The 18,578-nt window shown below is 43.3% G+C and overlaps 1 protein-coding gene across 1 annotated transcript in view; it reads right to left on the bottom strand.

Moving 5' to 3' along the window:
• The window catches only part of LOC137643984 (E2F-associated phosphoprotein-like), a 393,029-nt gene that overhangs the window by 244,303 nt on the left and 130,148 nt on the right, over positions 1 to 18,578 (bottom strand). Inside the window, exon 3 of the mRNA XM_068376817.1 lies at positions 2,317 to 2,470. Within this exon, the coding sequence (XP_068232918.1) occupies positions 2,317 to 2,470 (154 nt within the window). The remainder of the gene's footprint in view (positions 1 to 2,316; positions 2,471 to 18,578) is intronic.

The following is an 18,578-nucleotide window of genomic DNA, read 5'->3' as shown; positions in this document are numbered from 1 at the left end:
TATTTGTTTTTTTTTTTTTTTTGGTTTTGTTGGTTTACCTGCTCGAGAATTTTAAGAAAGTATTATACATTGGAAAGGAAATTTGCATTCTCCACTATCGGCACAATGAGAGTATACTTCCCAGATGGTCCGCTCCATACTCTACACGAAGGATAGCATCAAAACAGATATAGAGGCACAGGTGTAAGCTGAACTCGCCTGTTAGGACTGAAACCAAGGATACATGGAATCATCCTCCCCATATCTGTAATGAGGGGCTTCCGGCCAAAAGCCAAGAGTCCCACCTCAAGGATTGGATCCCCCTGGATTCCGATGACCCAACCCTTGAGAGTAGTTCCGCCAAAAAGGTCCAAACCATCTTTGGGATGGCTGAGATCATCCAATACTCTCATATATAGCTTTGAATGCAAATACCTCCCAACTGTGATCCCTTCTCCCATTCATTTAAGCAGGCAGTAATAACAAATGTGGAAATATCCACGCCATTTAAATAAAATAAAAATAAATAGATAAATAAATAAATGAACAAATAAAATATATACATATATATATATATAAATATATATATATATATATATATATATATATATATATATATATATATACACATATATATATATATATATATATATGTATATATATATATATATATATATATATATATATATATATATATGTATATATATATATATATATATATATATATATATATATATATATATGTATATACATATATATATATATATATATATATATATATATATATATATATATATATATGTATATACATATATATATATATATATATATATATATATATATATATATATATATATATATATGTATATACATATATATATATATATATATATATATATATATATATATATATATATATATATATATATATATATATATATATATATATATACATACATCTACATATATATATAACTTAAGAGAAATAATACTCATAGAGTTAGGACAGCAAGACATAAGAAAGCTGATAAAATTAGGAGAACGTCGAAGAAATATTGAGCAGAAGGAATAAAGGAAAGGGAGAGAAATTTAGATTCGAACTTGAGGAGTAATTTCCGCAAGTTCGAGAGCCCTCTTGCCCGTCACAATTCTTCAACAATATGAAGAAACCACATGACTGCATCAAGGCATTCTCTCATTAAGAGGGAAGAAATAGATGAAAGGGAGTGAAATTTAGATTCGAACTTTCGTAGCAATTTCCACACGTTGAGAGCCCTCTTGCCAGTCACAATTCTTCAACAATATGAGGAAACCACGTGACTGAGACAAGGCATTCTCTTGTTAAGAGGGACGACTCGGTAAAACTTTACCTTAGCACACTACTGTACTGTAATCTTACTGTGTCCAATACGTAGTGTACATGTGTGCAAATGCACTGTACAGTGTACATATGATTATAAACTGTTATAGAGACCAAATTAAAACAATATTTGGCAGTATTTACTGTGTTAATCATCAGCTCGGCCACTCGCTCGTGGCAAGGGGCAGTGACTTTTTAAGTTAAGAGTTAGCCCACCCTAGTGCAGCATTTATTAGCGAAAATTCCTTTTTCGAACTTGTGTCTGTAACCTAACTATCGCAAAGAAGGAGGGCTGACTTTATATATATAGCTTCTGTGTGTACATACCTACCTGTAGGTGGCTGAATATTGATGCATGTGCATGTGTTAGCATGTATTTGTCAAGTCAATATAATGGAATCTAAGCCTAAATTGTAACAAATCCTAAGTCTGAGATATTTAAATTTCGTACAGTAGGTTCCTAGCGACATTAGTTTCCATTGTCGACATATAAAAAAAATTTAACTTACAGAATAACCAATTAGATATACATAAGGAAAACAATGTTAAGTTCTTCCTTTTGATCTATTTACCTGGAGGTCAAGTGGTTTTGGCCGAGATCGCTTTAGCTTGAGTCATTTAGGCTATGATCCCTTAGGCCAAGAGTTGTTTAGACCATGAGCCCAATTTATTCATTAAACCAATTATGGTTTTCAAAATTGCAGTCTAACCGACTCATGGCAAAAGAATTGCTGCCTAAATTACGCTCAGCCTAATGGGAGCACAGCCCAAATTACTCTCCGCCCAAAGTGCCTACTACCTAAACAAACAACCCGTTGTTTACACCTTGTTAAAAAATTTAACTGACGTATTCCAGCCTCCGCTGTTATTCTACTCGGTATAAGAAAAGAACGAATGGTTTGTATTCATATAAGAACAAAGACAAATTCAGAAAGCGTTTTGCTATATCATTATGCTCTTACTGGAATACAACTTACCATTTCTTATTTCTTACTTGGTATGAGCTCCTCAATTTATCAACCCATTCTTGATTATAATCATCCATACTAGGGTCATAAAACAATTCTTCATTTGATAGAATACGTTTGTGACCTTTCCTAGTCTCTGGACCAGAAGATTTTGTAATCAGCTCTGAAAACATAATTGTGGATGGTATAACAGGCCAATATTTTTTCAACAACATCAACTACAGTGAAATTCATCATCATCATCATCTCCTCTTATGCTAGTAAAATTAAGTTATCTAAAGTAAATATAAATGGTACATAAAAGTACTTAACATTCATAAAATCATCATCATATTAAAATTAAATTGTATTTTACTAGCTATGAAAATGACGAATGTAAAGTAATATGACAAAACGGATTTTGAGCGAAGCAAAAAATCTATTTTTAGGTGAGATAGCCATGTCGTCCTGATGGAAGGTTCCTATAAGTAGCTTACAAGGTATATTTGAACTACAGTGATATACCCAGAAAATTTACCTTTAGGTCTCCAGAATTCTAACTCCTGGCGCGAATATCCTTAAAATTTCTCTTAAGGATATCGCAAAATCAGGGGACGTATATCTTGATACGACACATAGCAATCTTCACCCTGAATAGCGTTTTCGCCTCGAGGGGTAAGAGTGGCAAATTAGAAGGGGAGCCGTTATCAAGGTTACCCTTCCTCCCATACTACTATTGAGTATCTAGATGGCGCCATATCCAAGATGGCGGTTATTCCTAGTAGCATTGAGCATAGTGCTACAGATATAGTAGTTTCGGGAGGGATCCTGCCAAGGCCTTTTCTATAGAAAAGGGGGGAGGGTCCATCAGGACGACATGGCTATCTCACCCAAAAATAGATTTTTCGCTTCACTCAAAATCCGTTTTTTGGGCTCAAGCCATGTCGTCCTGATGGAAGTTTACCAGAGAATTACTAGAAAGTACTGTATCTATGGATTTTCATAGGTGCCTTTGTGGAAAAAATTAATAATAGTTGGGAAAAATACAAACCATTTCCACATATAACAAGCTTGGGTTATACTGTAAATGTTTTAAAGTAACTCTCATTATCAATTCCCTTTTGTCATAATGTCTGATACTCTACCTCAGTATTGTACTATAATGATTTTCCATATATTGACTGTAAAGATTTCAATTTTTCTTAAATAGGTTTACATATTTTGCCAGCAACAAATTCATTTATTTTTATAACAGAAAGTCATGAATAGAAGCATTATTTATATTTTTAAGGGGTATTGTAATATTTTTTGGTCCTACCAGTTGTCTAACCACATTTGTTTTTGCAGCACGCCCTACTCTCTGTAGGATTTTTTTTTTAGAGAGGCAACTGAACTCTATTTTCAATGCTCAGCTGGAAGATGTTGTCATTAGAGAAGTTTTGACTTCAGTATTCTCAGTTCAGTTGAAAAAGAGCTTCGACAGTTGAAAACCTTGCGAATCCAAGATTTCATCAACAAGGATCAAGATATTGCTACTCCACATCACCAGATCACAAAAGGTGATTCCATACTGGAACTTATTGACGGACAGTTTTTTTTTAATGCTTGCCCCAGAACCAAGTGAACGTAAGGGGGCCTAAAACCATCTTTTTGTGGAGACAGTCAAACGTTTAAGTGTCATAAACATTAATAGTTAACTGGAACTATTGAAATGGCATACTGGTACTTGCCCAAATAGATACACAGTTAGGAGTGCCTCAGTTAATACTTGTACTGAATAGGAACACTTATGAGTGCCCCATCTGTGGAAATCTTGTTTGGTTAATTTGTTTATCTTATTACCCGGATGCTGAAGTTTGACGTAAAGGAATGCTAATTTTGCCTTTTATTTTCTATTTGGATTGATGGGTCCATGCTAACATAACCCTAACAGTTTAATTTTCCAATAAATAGTGTTTTTGCCTGTTTTATGTATACAGCATTTCATTTCAGAACCTCCCACCACGGCTTCTTTTCCCCAGCCACTGTTTTTTATGATCTCTTAAGTACAGTAATTTATCATAATTCTTTCCTCCCACAGTGTGTTTCTTTATTAATTATAATATTCCCTTTCACCTAATGTTCTTATACCTTTACTTATAATCAGCAAGCCAAAGGCAAGAGAAGGAAAGGTATGATAAATAACAAGGTTCAAGCTGGGTCCCCTTGCCCAGTATAAATCAAGGGGTGGTGCCCAGAGCTCCGTTCTCTTGACCTGTTACTTGGGTTTTTTGGGTATTCCACCATTGTATATTTGTTGTGTAGTGAACGTCGGGTTGTGGTCGGCATTCGGACACTAGGCAGTTCGGGTGCTACCTCTGGCCACAGTCCGCAAACCACTACACCTTAACCTTGGGATAATTATTCTATGGTCATCTGGACCATTGAGACAAATGACGTTACCGTTATCCGTCATTACCACTAATCATAGAAAATGTTAGTGCTTCCTGCCCCCTGCAGGGAAGAGTCATACTAGACAGTAGAAAAGGGGCCTCAAGGTTAGCATATATTGTATGAACAAACATAAGTACTGTATCCACCAGATATACAAACGGTCTCACGATTTGTATGCATTGTTGGAACAATATAAGTGTCAACTATATCCATTGTTTGTAAGCATACAATGATATGAGGTTTACTTAAATAAATAAGTAAGAGAAATCTGGCATATTTAATGTACAAATTGCAGGGCGAAATAGGACGCAATTACATTCTAATAGACAATAACGAGTGTAACGAATGTAACGTGTTAAAGAAATTATATGTGCAACAAATACAGAAAATATTTTTCCCTCCCTGAAAGGGAAGAAATTATGAGTGCCACTCTAATAGACCTTTAGACACTCTACTGGACATAGAGAGACATCTTCCTTCAGAGGGCAAATTCTCCAGGGACCCCATCTTTTAGTGGGTAGCTCGTTCTTGGCGAGAAAAGCTGGATTAGGAAAGAGATTCAGTTCTCCCACTTCTATGAACTGAATGTGGCCCTCATTTCTTGATAGGGCTGCTATTTCACTAACTCTAGCCCCTGAGGCTATAGCGAACAGGAAAATAACCTTCTGGGTTAGATCCTTGAGAGAACAATCTTCATTGTTCACAGATGAAGCATAATGTAGGACCTTGTCCAAAGACCATGAAATGGGCTTCAGAGGAGCTGCAGGCCTAAGTCTAGCAAAGGCCTTCGGGATCTTGTTAAAGATTTTGTTCGTCAGATCCACTTGAAAGGCATATAGAAAAGGTCTAGTCAAGGCTGACTTACAGGTAGTTATTGTGTTAGCTGCCAGACCTTGATTATGAAGGTGGATAAAGAAGGACAGACAGAAGTCTATTGAAATTTCTTTCGGTCCTTTTGCTTTAACAAAAGCAACCCACTTTTTCCAAGACGATTCATAGTGTCTTCTAGTTGACTTAGACTTGTATTCTTCAAAGAAGTCTATACTGCCTTTTGAGATCCCAAATCTTTTCTTAACCACTAGGGCGAGAAAATCATGAAATGAAGGTTTGGGGTTTTCTGTGATGAATCGAAGACAGTTGACTTCTGAACCCGTTGCGATGGTGCCAGGTTCGGTACAAGGGCCAGCCTCAGCCTCAGTTCCCTCACTAGAGGGAACCAGTTGCTCTTGGGCTATTTGGGAGCCACTAGAGCTGCCGTTCCTTGGAAGGATCTCAACATGTTGAGGACCTTCAGCAGGAGATTGTATGGAAGGAAGAAGAAATTCCGGGTCCAACTGTTCCAAACTAGGGACATGGCGTCCGTTATCTCCTCTAGAGGGTCCTCGTATGGGGCTACATATCGAGGTAGTTTCTTGATGATGCTCGTCACGAAGAGGTCGATCTGCAGTTCCGGGACTTGTTCCAAGATGGAAGAGAATGAGTCTGCGTCTGTGGACCATTCTGACTCTATCGGCTTGAGCCTGAGTAGAGCATCCACTGTCACATTGCGGATCATTTGTAAGTGAACTGCTGATAGGTGCCATCTCTTTAGGCAAGGGATGGCTAATAGCACATGGATTATATGGGACGATCTCAAGCCTTGTCGGTTCAGACATCTCATTATCACTTTGCTGTCCAAGATCAGCCTGATGAGGGCTGATCAGCATGGGAGAGTTTTCCCAACGTCAACAGGACTGCCATGGCTTCCAAAATGTTGATGAGAAGGGCCTTGAACAGAGATGACCAAGTCCCTTGGACTTTCCTTTGATGGGAGTGAAATCCCCATTATTCCGTCGAGGCATCCAAGTAGATGATCATCGATGGTAGAGGTGGTTGCAAGGGCATGGTCGTCATTAGGCTCTTGGCCTTCGACCATGGGTTGAGAAGCGATCAAAGTAAGGCCGATATCGGTCATTTTAGATCTCTTCGAGCATTTGATGCGTATTTTCTCCAGACTCCTGACGCATCTTTCAGCTGTGCTCTTAGCACTGGGTCTGTCACTGCTGCAAACTGGAGAGAGTTCAGTACTCTTTCCTGTGAGCATCTTAAATCCTGTCGGATTGCAGTAGTCTCTTGACCGACCCTGCGATCTCCTTCTACTTCCCTAAGGGAAAGGAGAGACAATGTGACCTCAGGTTCCAATGGTTTTCCAGCCATTGAAACCTTTGAGCTGGAGAGTCGAGACTTCTTGAAGTTGATTTTGCATCCCAGATGTTCCAGGAACTGGGTTACTTCTTTGGATACTTGCAGACCAGCCACTTCAGGTGCTGCACGCACCAGCCAGTCGTCCAGGTACTTTGTTATCTGAACAGTTTCTAGGCGTGGTTGTTGCACGACTGCGTCTGCCAATTTCATGAAGATACTTGGGACTATGTTTAGTCCGAAGAGTATGGCTCTTAGAACATACTTTATCTTCTGTAACTTGAATCCTAGGTAGGAGGAGAGGGGGCGACTGACTAGAAGATGCCAATAGGCATTTGTCAGGTCTATCGAGACTGTGAACGCCCCTTTTTGTAATAGGGTCCTTATGTGTAGAAGGATTAACATCCTGAACTTGCTATTTCTTATGAACTTGTTGAGTGGCGACAAGTCCAGAATGACTGAGTTTTCTTGAATCCTTCTTGGGAACACAAAACAGCTTTCCCTGGAATTTGATGGACTTTGCTTTCCTTATAACCTGTATGCTCAGGAGCTATAAGGTATACTCTCCTAATACGGGGTTGGAGTGTTGGAAGAGTTGAGGAAATAATGGTGGAGACATGTCTAGTTTCCATCCTAGTCCAATCTTGATTAGGCCTTGGGCCCAAGGATCGAAGGACCAACGATCCTGAAATTGTTGAAGCCTCCCTCCTACCGGAAGCGTCTCCTTGCTTCGATTGATCGGATGGTTTACCTCCTCGACCGCCAACCTGGGGCACCGCTGTCATAGAAACTGTGGGATGTTGTTGAGCAGGCCGAGGGAGAAGTCTAGACTTCTTCGTCTTCCTTTTAGGTTGGGGACCCACATCCGGGGAAGACTTCCTCTTTGAAGAGATGCCCCACTTCTGGAGAAGGTTCCTATTCTCTGTGATGGCTTTCTCAACTACCTCTTTGACTAGTTTGTTTGGAAAGAGGTCTTTACCCCAGATGTTGGAAGATATCAGCTTCCTGTGTTCATGTTTCACTGTTGCAGCAGCGAACACAAACTCTCTACAGGCTCTCCTAGCCTGCACACATCTCTACGCAGTTTTGTAGGGATAAAGAGGCCGCAAGTCTCTCCTTCGTCTCTTGTTCCTTGCACAAGAGAAACTCAGAAAGTTTAGGGAGATTATCGCTAAACTGTCGTCCAGCGATGTCCGCGTCCAGTTTCCCTACTGAGATGTTTAGGTGGACTTCCTTCCATTCCTTCTCTTGTATGGGCAAGACTAGTGACAGAGGCCTGCACTCCTCAAGTGCAGGGCATGGTTTGCCTGCCTCCACTGCCTTGGCAACAGATTTAAATGCCTTCCACGTAAAGGGCAATGCTATTGAAGCAAGAGCAAGAAAGGTAGGGTGTTTCTTGCTCCAGGCGGACACTTTTGACACCGAATAACCCACCTTTCTCAGGCTACTTGACAAGAGAACCTGTGCCTTATCGTACCCAAAAACCATGACTTCCTTCGGTTCTGTCTCCTCTTTTGACAATGGTTCATGCTTCAGTCGAATGAAGCAATCAGGGAAAGCATTAAAGCTTGGCCAAAACTGGATATCGTCTAAGGGGACAGCTCCCATCTTCTCTGAGATGTAGAGTTTGCCGTTCAAAATCGGCATAAGCTCCGCATACCTCCAGGGATTGGTTTTGGAGCAGGTCGGGAGGTCTTGGTCTCTGGGTCGCTTGAATGACCCTCGGGAGGCGATAAGTGGAGCTTCACGGAGCTCTCTCTTGAATTTCGCTTCCCTTGTTCTCCATTAAATCCGTAAGATGGGCCAGCGCCTGGCTCGTGTTGTCCAATGGAGGGGTAGAAGGTGACTAAATAGCTAATTCTATTTACTGTATGCTATTTATACCGGGAAAGTCGTTCAGGCTAACGAAATAACTCATGCATTACAAACGACAGCGCCCAAGACGCCTCCGGTTCAGGCAATAGCTCTGCCACTAAATTAACTTAATTTTGACTTAATTTTCACTGTGAGGCAAGACCTAATATTTATACAATGTAAAGATCAAATTCTTAACTTTCCAGATGCAGAAGAGGCTGGAGATGGCATGATAAATCCAAAATATCGAGAGAGCTACCGGGAAAATCACCGAGCGAGCTCACTACAGATAAAGGAATAAATATGGCGGCGATGGTGGCGCCATTTGGATACTCCAACAGTAACGGAAGAAGGGAACCTTAATAATGGCTCCTCTTTTATTTTTGCCACTTTCCCCCTCGAAGCGTAAACGCTATGTGGGGTGAAGATTGCTATGTGGCGTGTCAAGAATACGTCCCCTGATATTATGTAATATCCTTAAAGGAAACTTTAAGGATATTCGCGCCAGGAGTTAGAATTCTGGAGACCTTAAGTTAAATTCTCTGGGAATATCACTGTAGTCAAATATACCCTAGAAAGCTACTTAAAGGAACCTTCCCTCAGGACGACATAGCTATCTCACCCAAAAATAGATTTTTCGCTTCGCTCAAAATCCGTTTATTAAAACCTTGAGAAGGGTCAGTGTTAAGTTATACTTATCTACCCCTAGGGGTTAGAAACCTTCCCTTGGGTTCCCTGAATAGGAAGACTCTAAGGCTTTGATTTTGTGGGAGGTCACAGCAATTGGCTGGACAGGAAACACAAGTACAGTATGTGTCTTTCCTAGTTCCTTTCTAGCTTGACTATCCTAAGCTATAATGATTAAAATATTAATACTAATATTTTACATAATTGTTTATCAGGTGAGATAAACTACCGCATACTCATTTAAATTTCCTCTCTTTACAGGAGGACCATTTGAAGTGCAAAGTCATCTTCTACAACGTAAGGAGTAAGGACTTCTGCGGCCATATAGAGTGCAGAGCTCATGCCCCCTGCACCACTTCTAAGGAAGCTCTTAGGTACTGGGACCCCCAAGGCTGCAACATATGCAAGGCCTTAGTTACTGAAGGTTTTGATGACCCCAAGTCAGCGGAGTCAAGGGATGCAGCCCAAAAAAAGCTGCGTTGATGGGTATGTGGGTTTCAGAGAAACTCAACATGACTGTACCTTCCTAACGAACGGATGCGCAACTTGCTGTTCCCTAAAGCCGGTATGGAAGCTGTCATACCCCCAACCACGACCCGAGATTCCATGCGTTCAGATTGCCGTAAAAGCGGAAGTCACGGATGCATTACAAGGCATGGACATCCATCAAGAGGAGAGGATGTCTGAAGTATCCTCGGACACTGAGAAGGATCTTCTGAGGGATGGTCACGAGGAGGAGTCTACATTGATTCCTGAAGAAGATGAGGAAGTCGATTCGGAGTCCCTTCCGTCGGTACCGGCTCTGGAGCCGTTACCTTCATCATCTTCCGCCCCTCCATCAGATGACATGAGACAGGCACTGGCCAATCTTACAGTGCTGATAGAGAGCATTCACAAACAAGGCGAAGAAAGGGAGGCGAAACTTGAAAGGCGAATTGCTCACCTCTCCGCCTCCCATGGGTCTCACAAGAGACTCAGGGTTCAAGACCTCCCACCCTGCTCTGAGACTAATCCCTGGAGGTATGCAGAGTATATGCCAATTACTAATGGCAAACTCTTTATCTCAGAGAAGTTGAGAGCCGTCCCTATTGAAGATGTTCAGTTCTGGCTAAGCTTCAACGCTTACCCAGACTGCTTCATTCGTCTGAAGCTGGAACCAGCATTGAAGGAAGGGACGGAACCCAAGGAGGTCATAGTATTTGACCATGACAAGGCACAGGCTCTTTCGTCAAGTAGCCTGAAGCAGATGGGCTACACTAATTCTAAAGTGTCAGCCCTCAGCAAGAAACACCCTACCTTTCTTGCTCCAGCTTCAATAGCCTTCCCATTTACATCGAAGGCTCTTAAAGCTGCTATTAAGGCAATAGAGGCAGGCAAACCTTGTCCTACACTCGACGAGTGTAGACCTTTGTCATTAGCCCTGCCCATGGAGGATAAGGACTAGAAGGAAGTCCACCTTACCTTCTCACATGGGAAGTTGGAAGCAGATATCGCTGGACGTCAGTTCAACGAAAATCTCCCAAAGTTGTCTGACTTTCTCTTGCGTAGGGAGCAAGAAACGAAGGAAAGACTAGCGGCATCTCTAACCCTACAGAACTGTTTAGAGATGACTGCTGGCCTAAATAGTACCCCGAATATGAACATGGTCATGGCCAAGATGCACATGGCTACCTTGTTAAAGGACCTGTATGGCTTTATTAAAGCCAGGAGGGCATGTAGAGAGTTCGTGTTTGCCTCAGCAGCGGTAAAGCACGAACCCAGGAAGCTGATAGCTTCTAATATCTGGGGTAAGGACCTCTTCCCAAGTGAAGCGGTCAAGGAGGTAGTTGACAAGGCCGCCATGGAGAATAGAAATCTTCTCCAGAAGTGGGGCATGTCAGCTAAGAGGGAGTCTTCTCCAGAAAAGGGTCCCCAGCCTAAGAAGAAGACTAAAAGACCTAGATTACCCTCTCGACCTGCCAAACAACAACATCCCACAGTTACCATGACCACGGTGCCCCAATTGGTTCTCAACCTCCAACCACTTACCAGATGGTACCTCAACAGCTGGTTGCCCAGTCACCAGCATTTAACCCTGCATTTGAGACAAACCACTACTTTTCGTCCCAAAGGTAGAGGCTCCAAGCCAGGCTCCTCAAAATACCCCCCACGAGGAAAGGGTGGACCTTCGATCCGTGGGCCCACAGCCTAATCAAGAACGGACTTGGATGGAGCTGGAGCGAGGCTCCACCATCATTTCCTCAGTTCTTCCAACACTCCATCCCCGTACTGGAAGAATATACCCTAGAACTACTGAGCAAGCGGGTAATAAGGAGGGCAAAGTCCATCAAATTCCAGGGAAGGCTGTTTTGTGTTCCCAAGAAGGACTCACACAAACTCAGAGTCATTCTGGACTTGTCACCACTCGACAAGTTCATCGAGAACAACAAGTTCAGGATGTTAACCCTTCAACACATAAGGACCCTGTTACCAGAAGGAGCGTATACGGTCTCGATAGACCTGGCAGATGCTTATTGGCATATTCCAGTCAGCCGCCCCCTCTCCTCCTACCTAGGGTTCAGGTTACAGAAGAAGAAGTACGTCTTCAGAGCCATGAACTTCGGGCTAAACATAGCCCCAAGGATTTTCACAAAACTTGCAGACGCAGACGTTCAACAACTACGCCTAGAAGGTGTTCAGGTAGCAGCGTACCTGGACGACTGGCTGGTGTGGGCAGCATCCAGGATGGCTTGTCTGCAAGCATCCAAGAAAATGATCCAGTTCCTAGAACATCTGGGATTCAAGATCAACTTCAAGAAGTCTCGACTTTCTCCAGCTCAAGTTTCAATGGCTGGGAATCCATTGTAACTTGAAGTCACACCGTCTCTCCATTCCCCCAGGGAAGAGGAGAGAGATTGCAGGATCTGTCAAGAGACTACTGAAATCCGACAGGATCTCAAGACGCCAACAGGAAAGAGTACTGGGCTCTCTCCAGTTTGCATCAGTGACAGACCCAGTGCTAAAAGCACATCTAAAATATGCTTCAGGAGTCTGGAGAATATACGCATCAAACGCTCGAAGAGATCAAAGAAGACCGATACCGACCTTACTATGATCACTTCCCAAGCCATGGTCGAAGGCCTAGAACCTAAAGAGGACTGTGCCCTTACAACCACCTCCGCCATCAGTCACCATCCACACAGATGCCTCGATGGAAGGATGGGGAGGTCAACGGAAAGTCCAAGGGACCTGGTCTTCTCTATTCAAGACTTTCCACATCAACATTTTGGAGGCAATGGCAGTCTTTTTGACGTTGAAGAAACTCTCCCCTCGCAGATCAGCACACATCAGGCTGATCCTGGACAGCGAAGTGATAAAGAGATGTCTGAATCGTCAAGGCTCGAGATCGCCCCAAATCAACCAAGTGATATTGGCCATCTTCCGCTTGGCGGAAAAGAAGAGATGGCATTTATCAGCAGTTCATCTTCAAGGGTTCCACAATGTGACAGCGGACGCTCTATCCAGGTTCACACCGATAAAGTCAGAATGGTCCTTAGATGCAGACTCATTCCCCTTCATCTAGCATCAAGTCCCGGAACTGCAGATCGACCTCTTCGCGACAAGCGACAAAAAGAAACTACCTCGTTATGTAGCCCCAAACGAGGACCCTCTAGCGGAGGCGACGGACGCCATGTCCCTCAACTGGAACGGATGGAACCAGATTTACCTGTTCCCTCCGACCAATCTCCTAATGAAGGTCCCCAACAAGCTGAGATCATTTCGGGAAACGGCAGCTCTAGTGGCTCCCAAGTGGCCAAAGAGCAACTGGTTCCCCCTGGTATTGGAACTGAAGCCGAGGCTGGTCCCTTTTCCGGACCCGGCACTGTCTCAACAGGTCCAGAAGTCGACTGTCTTCGCTTCATCACAGATAACCCAAAACCTTCATCTCATGATTTTCTCTCCCTAGCGGTAAAGAAAAGATTTGGGATCTCGAAAGACAGTATAGACTTCTTAGAAGAATACAAGTCTAAGTCAACTAGGAGACAATATGAATCGTCTTGGAAAAAGTGGGTTGCTTTCGTCAAAGCAAAAAGGATCAAAAGACATCTCAATGGACTTCTGTCTGTCCTTCTTTATCCATCTTCATAGACAAGATCTGGCAGCCAACACAATAACTATGTGTAAGTCGGCTGACTAGACCTCTGCTATATGCCTTCCACGTAGACCTGTCGAATGAAATCTTTAACAAGATCCCTAAGGCATGCGCTAGACTCAGGCCTGCAGCCCCTCCGAAGCCTATTTCATGGTCCTTGGACAAGGTCCTACACTATGCTTTAACAGTGAACAAAGAAATTTGCTCTCTGAAGGACTTGACTAGAGAAGTCATTTTCCTGTTCGCTATAGCCTCGGGGGCTGGAGTTAGTGAAATAGTGGCCCTATCCACAGATGAAAGCCATATTCAGTTCACAGAAGCGGGAGAACTGAATCTTTTTCCTGATCCAACCTTTCTCGCTAAGAACGAGCTACCCACTAAGAGATGGGGTTCCTGGAGAATCTGCCCTCTGAAGGAAGATGTCTCGCTGTGTCCAGTGGAATGTCTAAAGGTCTATCTTCGAAGAACTTCAGACTTCAGGGGAGGACAGCTCTTTAAAGGAGAAACTTCAGGATCAAACTTATCCCTAAAACAACTGAGGGCGAAGCTCACCTTTATTCGCAGAGCGAATCCTGACAGTACACCCGCAGGTCATGATCCAAGGAAAATTGCTTCATCACTGAACTTTTTTCAGTTTAAGGACTTTGAGCGTCTTCGCTCATACACTGGATGAAAGTCATCCAGAGTGTTCTACAAGCATTATGCAAAGCAAGTGCATGAATTAAAGCATTACGTGGTGGCGGCAGGTAGTGTATTAAAACCTGTCGTCTAGTGCTGCGATGAACAGTGAATTGATTGGGACTATCAATTTTTTCGGGTGAAGGTGTTGACACCTCCCAGTGCAATACTTGTGAACTAAGGACTGTTCAAATTACTTCAGGTGGAGAAATATACAGATAACACTCGTGCCATGTGTACTTTACAGTGTTGATAATATTCAACATTACAGAAAACTATATTAGAAAATTTACTAAATTTTCAAATTCAAGTGTGGCACTAATAAAATTTTTTCCCTTTCAGGTGGAAACAAAAGTTTTTCTGTATGATGTTCACTGGTATTTTTCTCATTACATATATTAACTTATATACAGGGGTGTATTACACATGTTACTTATGTTGTCATTTATTGTCAATAAATGAATGTCAATGTGTATTTGCGTCTTATTTCACCCTACAAATTGATAAAAATAAAAGTATAAGCCAGAGTTTTTCTACCATAGTAAAACTGCATAAATGATACGTCTGGACTATACATATATATATAGCTGATACTTTTGCACCTGCACAAGATACAAACAATATCTAGTGAGGCTTTGTTCCAATAGGTTATACGAACAGTGAGACTCTTGTATAACTATCTGATGCTATATTCCAACATAATATACAAGTTGTGAGACTCTTGTATATATAGTTGATGCTATGTTTGTTCATACATTATATGCAAACCTTGAGACTCTTTTCCTATGTCTAGTATGACTCTCTGCAGGGGATAGGAAGCACTAACATTGTCTATGATTAGCAGTAATGACGTATAGCGGTAACGTCATATGTCTTAATGGTCTGGGTGACCATAGGAAAATTTGTCTCAAGGTTCAGGCACATATAAAATCCACAGATACAGTATTTTCTAGTAATTTTCTGGTAAACTTCCATCAGGACGACATGGCTTGAGCCCAAAAAATGGATTTTGAGCAAAGCGAACAATCTATTTTTGAGTGAGATAGCCATGTTGTCCTGATGGACCCGCCCTCCTTTTCTATAGAAAAGGCCTTGACAGGGTCCCTGCCGAAATTACTATATCTGTAGCACCATGCTCAATGCTACAAGGAATAAGCGCCATCTAGATACTCAATAGTAGTACGGGAGGAAGGGTAACCTTGATAACGGCTCCCCTTCTCTTTTTGCCACTCTTCCCCCTTGAAGCATAAATGCTATTCGGGGTGAATATTGCTATCTGTCATATCAAGATGTACGTCCCCTGATTTTATGCGAAATCCTTAAGAGAAATTTTAAGGATATTCGCTCCAGGAGTTAGAATTTTGGAGACCCAAAGGTAAATTCTCTGGGAATATCACTGTAGCCAAATATCCCTTAGAAAGCTACTTATAGGAACCTTCCATTAGGACGACATGGCTATCTCACCCAAAAATCACAAATTTTAAGTAATTTGTATTTTTCCTAACATACTTACTGAGAACTACTTTCTTAGGAGGTACCTGGAATCTCCTCTCAACCAACCAGAGTTTTGTGTAGTCTACCCTACTTCCGTTTTCTATGGGGACTAACCCAGTCGTAAGGAGAACGTGCCCTGAGGCTAGTCCCGAGCCAGGTCGGTGTTAGCTTGGGTCTCGCTCCTCAGTAAGTTCCTGGATGGTACAAAAAGTCGTAAGTGTCAGTAAGGCACTCGGGGAAGGAAGGGAGGGCCATTACCCGAAAGTAGTTCTCGGTAAGTATGTTAGGAAAAATGCAAATTACTTAAAATTTGTGATTTGTTCCAACACAGAGACTTACCTCGAACTACTTTCTTAGGAGACTTACACTTTAGGAGGTGGGAGTGTCTTCCTGAACTCTAGACCAAGCTAACCGGGCATCCAGGAACCTAGATGGGAACTAGGTTCTAACATATCCGGACAACGAAACATAGGGAAAACTACACAAAGAGCTCATGTTAGTGTCTAAGTACTTACCCTTTAAAAAATTCCATGATGCTGAGTCCTGTGGCGAAGTTTTGAAGACGTATCTTTTGCGGGTTGTATCTGGGGCTATCACCGAGTAGGGAAAGGAAAAGGGACAAGGGTGAAAGGGAACAAACCTGTGTCTCTTGATTTTGCTATCTACGATTGTACCTGGGTCTTCACCATTAAATCGCTTGGAGCGCGGAGATGACTGTCCCAATAGAGAAACCGTCTAAAGATTTCCTCGAGCAATCCTTGAGGTAATGCGCTGTGAAGGTCGACTGGTTCGACCAGGTGCCTGCTCTAAGGATCTGGCCCACCGCCATGTTCCTCTCAAAAGCCAGAGATGTACTTAGACCCCTAATGTCATGGGGCCTGGGATTACTTGTCAGGGGAAGACCCGCATTGCTATAGGCCCTGACAATCACCTGTCTCAGCCAAAAGGAGATGGTATTCTTAGATACCTGCTTCTTCGTTGCACCCGTAGAGACAAAAAGATTTTTGATACCAGGGCGGAGGTGAGCCGTCCTCTCAAGGTATTTCCTCACGGCTCGGACGGGGCACAACTTCAAATCTTCTGGATTCCCTGTCCGAGGAATAGCCGGCATTGAGAAGCCCTCGAACTTAGGGTCCCAGATCGCTGGATTCTGTGTTTTCGCTACAAAAGAAGGGACGAACTTGAAGGAGAGCTCCCGCCATCCTTTCAAATGAGAGATTTCGTAGTACAACCCATGGATTTCTCCTACTCTCTTAGCTGAGGCCAAGGCCAACAAGAAGACCGTCTTGAGAGTGAGATCCCTGTCCACTATGTCCTTCGGGGGTTCGAACGGTGGTTCACTTAGCATTTTCAATACCCTTGCCACGTCCAACGGTACCCTGGAGGCTTGCGGAGGGCATGCTTGTTCGAAGCTCCTGATGAGCATAGAGATGTGCCTAGAGGAGCCCAGATCAATGCCCTTCAGAAGGAAAACTTGGCCCAAGGCCGCACGGACTCCTTTGATGGCCGGTATTAACATGCCCACCCCGTCTCTGAGATGCACGAGGAAATCCGCAATATCCGGAACCGAGGCTTCAAGAGGCTTGATGTTCTTTGAGGCACATCATTTCGTAAAAGTAGCCCATTTTGCCTGGTAGACCGCTGCTGAAGATCGTCTCAGATAACGCGACATCTTTTCTGCTGTACCTGCCGAATATCCTTCCTTCCTCAGGAGCCGCTCGATAGTCTCCAAGCGTGAAGGCGAAAAGACCGAGGATTGTCGTGGAACCTTTGGAAGTGTGGCTGCCGTAGTAGGTCCGGTCTGTCGGGCAGAGGCCACGGGGGAAGACATGCCAGATCTCTTAGATCCGCGAACCACTCTCTCTCCGGCCACCAGGGCGCTACCAAAGTCATCCTTAAGTTTCGAGCTGCCCGTACTCTGTTGAGCACTTGCCTGATCAATGCGAAGGGGGGAAAAGCGTACACGTCGAGGTTGTCCCATTTGTGTTGAAAAGCATCCTCCAACGCCGCTTTTGGGTCTGGGACAGGAGAACAAAATATGGGGAGCTGTGCGTTCAGTCTGGTTGCAAACAGATCCATCACCGGCGAGCCCCATTTTTGAATGATGAGCCTGGCTACTCCTGGGAGGAGAGACCACTCGGTACCCACTACTTGGCCCATCCTGCTGAGCCCGTCAGCTAGGACATTCCTTTTGCCTGGAATGAACCTTGCTGAAATCACGATCTGTTCTGACTCGGCCCAATCCAGGATCTCCAACGCGAGATCGCACAACTCCTTCAATTTTAGACCTCCGTGTTTCTTTATGTACACTACTACAGTGGCGTTGTCGCACATCAACGCCACTGTGTTTCCCCTCAGAAGATCTACGAACTGTAGGCACGCTTCTCGGACTGCCTTCATCTCTAGGACATTGATGTGTTGATCTTTCTCTTCGTCCGTCCAAGCTCCTCTCGCTGACTCGTTGAGGAGATGTGCTCCCCACCCCTCTTTGGAGGCGTCTGTGAAGAGAAGCATCTCGGGGGGCTCGGTTGCGAAGGGCATCCCCTTGAGGGTATTCAGCCGGCATAGCCACCACTCCAGGGAGTGTATTGCCTCCGGAGGGACGGGAATTATCTTGTAGGGCGAGTCCACTTAGCTCCAGAGCCCCTTCAGGTTCCATTGGACGCTCCTGAGTCTGAGCCTCCCTTGGGGAACCAGTTTCTCTAATGACACTAGGTGACCTATTAACCTCTGCCAGTCCTTGGCTCTCCTGGGTTGTCCCGAAAGGAAAGGCTGGAGGATCTGTTCTAGGTTGTTCAACCGTTCTTCCGACGGAAAGGCTCTCACTAGGCGG

The sequence above is a fragment of the Palaemon carinicauda genome, chromosome 7 (assembly GCF_036898095.1).
Source record: "Palaemon carinicauda isolate YSFRI2023 chromosome 7, ASM3689809v2, whole genome shotgun sequence".
Classification (NCBI taxonomy): Eukaryota; Metazoa; Arthropoda; class Malacostraca; order Decapoda; family Palaemonidae; genus Palaemon; species Palaemon carinicauda.
The sequence above is the reverse complement of the archived record's forward strand: the minus strand, read 5'-3'. Positions and strand labels throughout refer to the sequence as shown.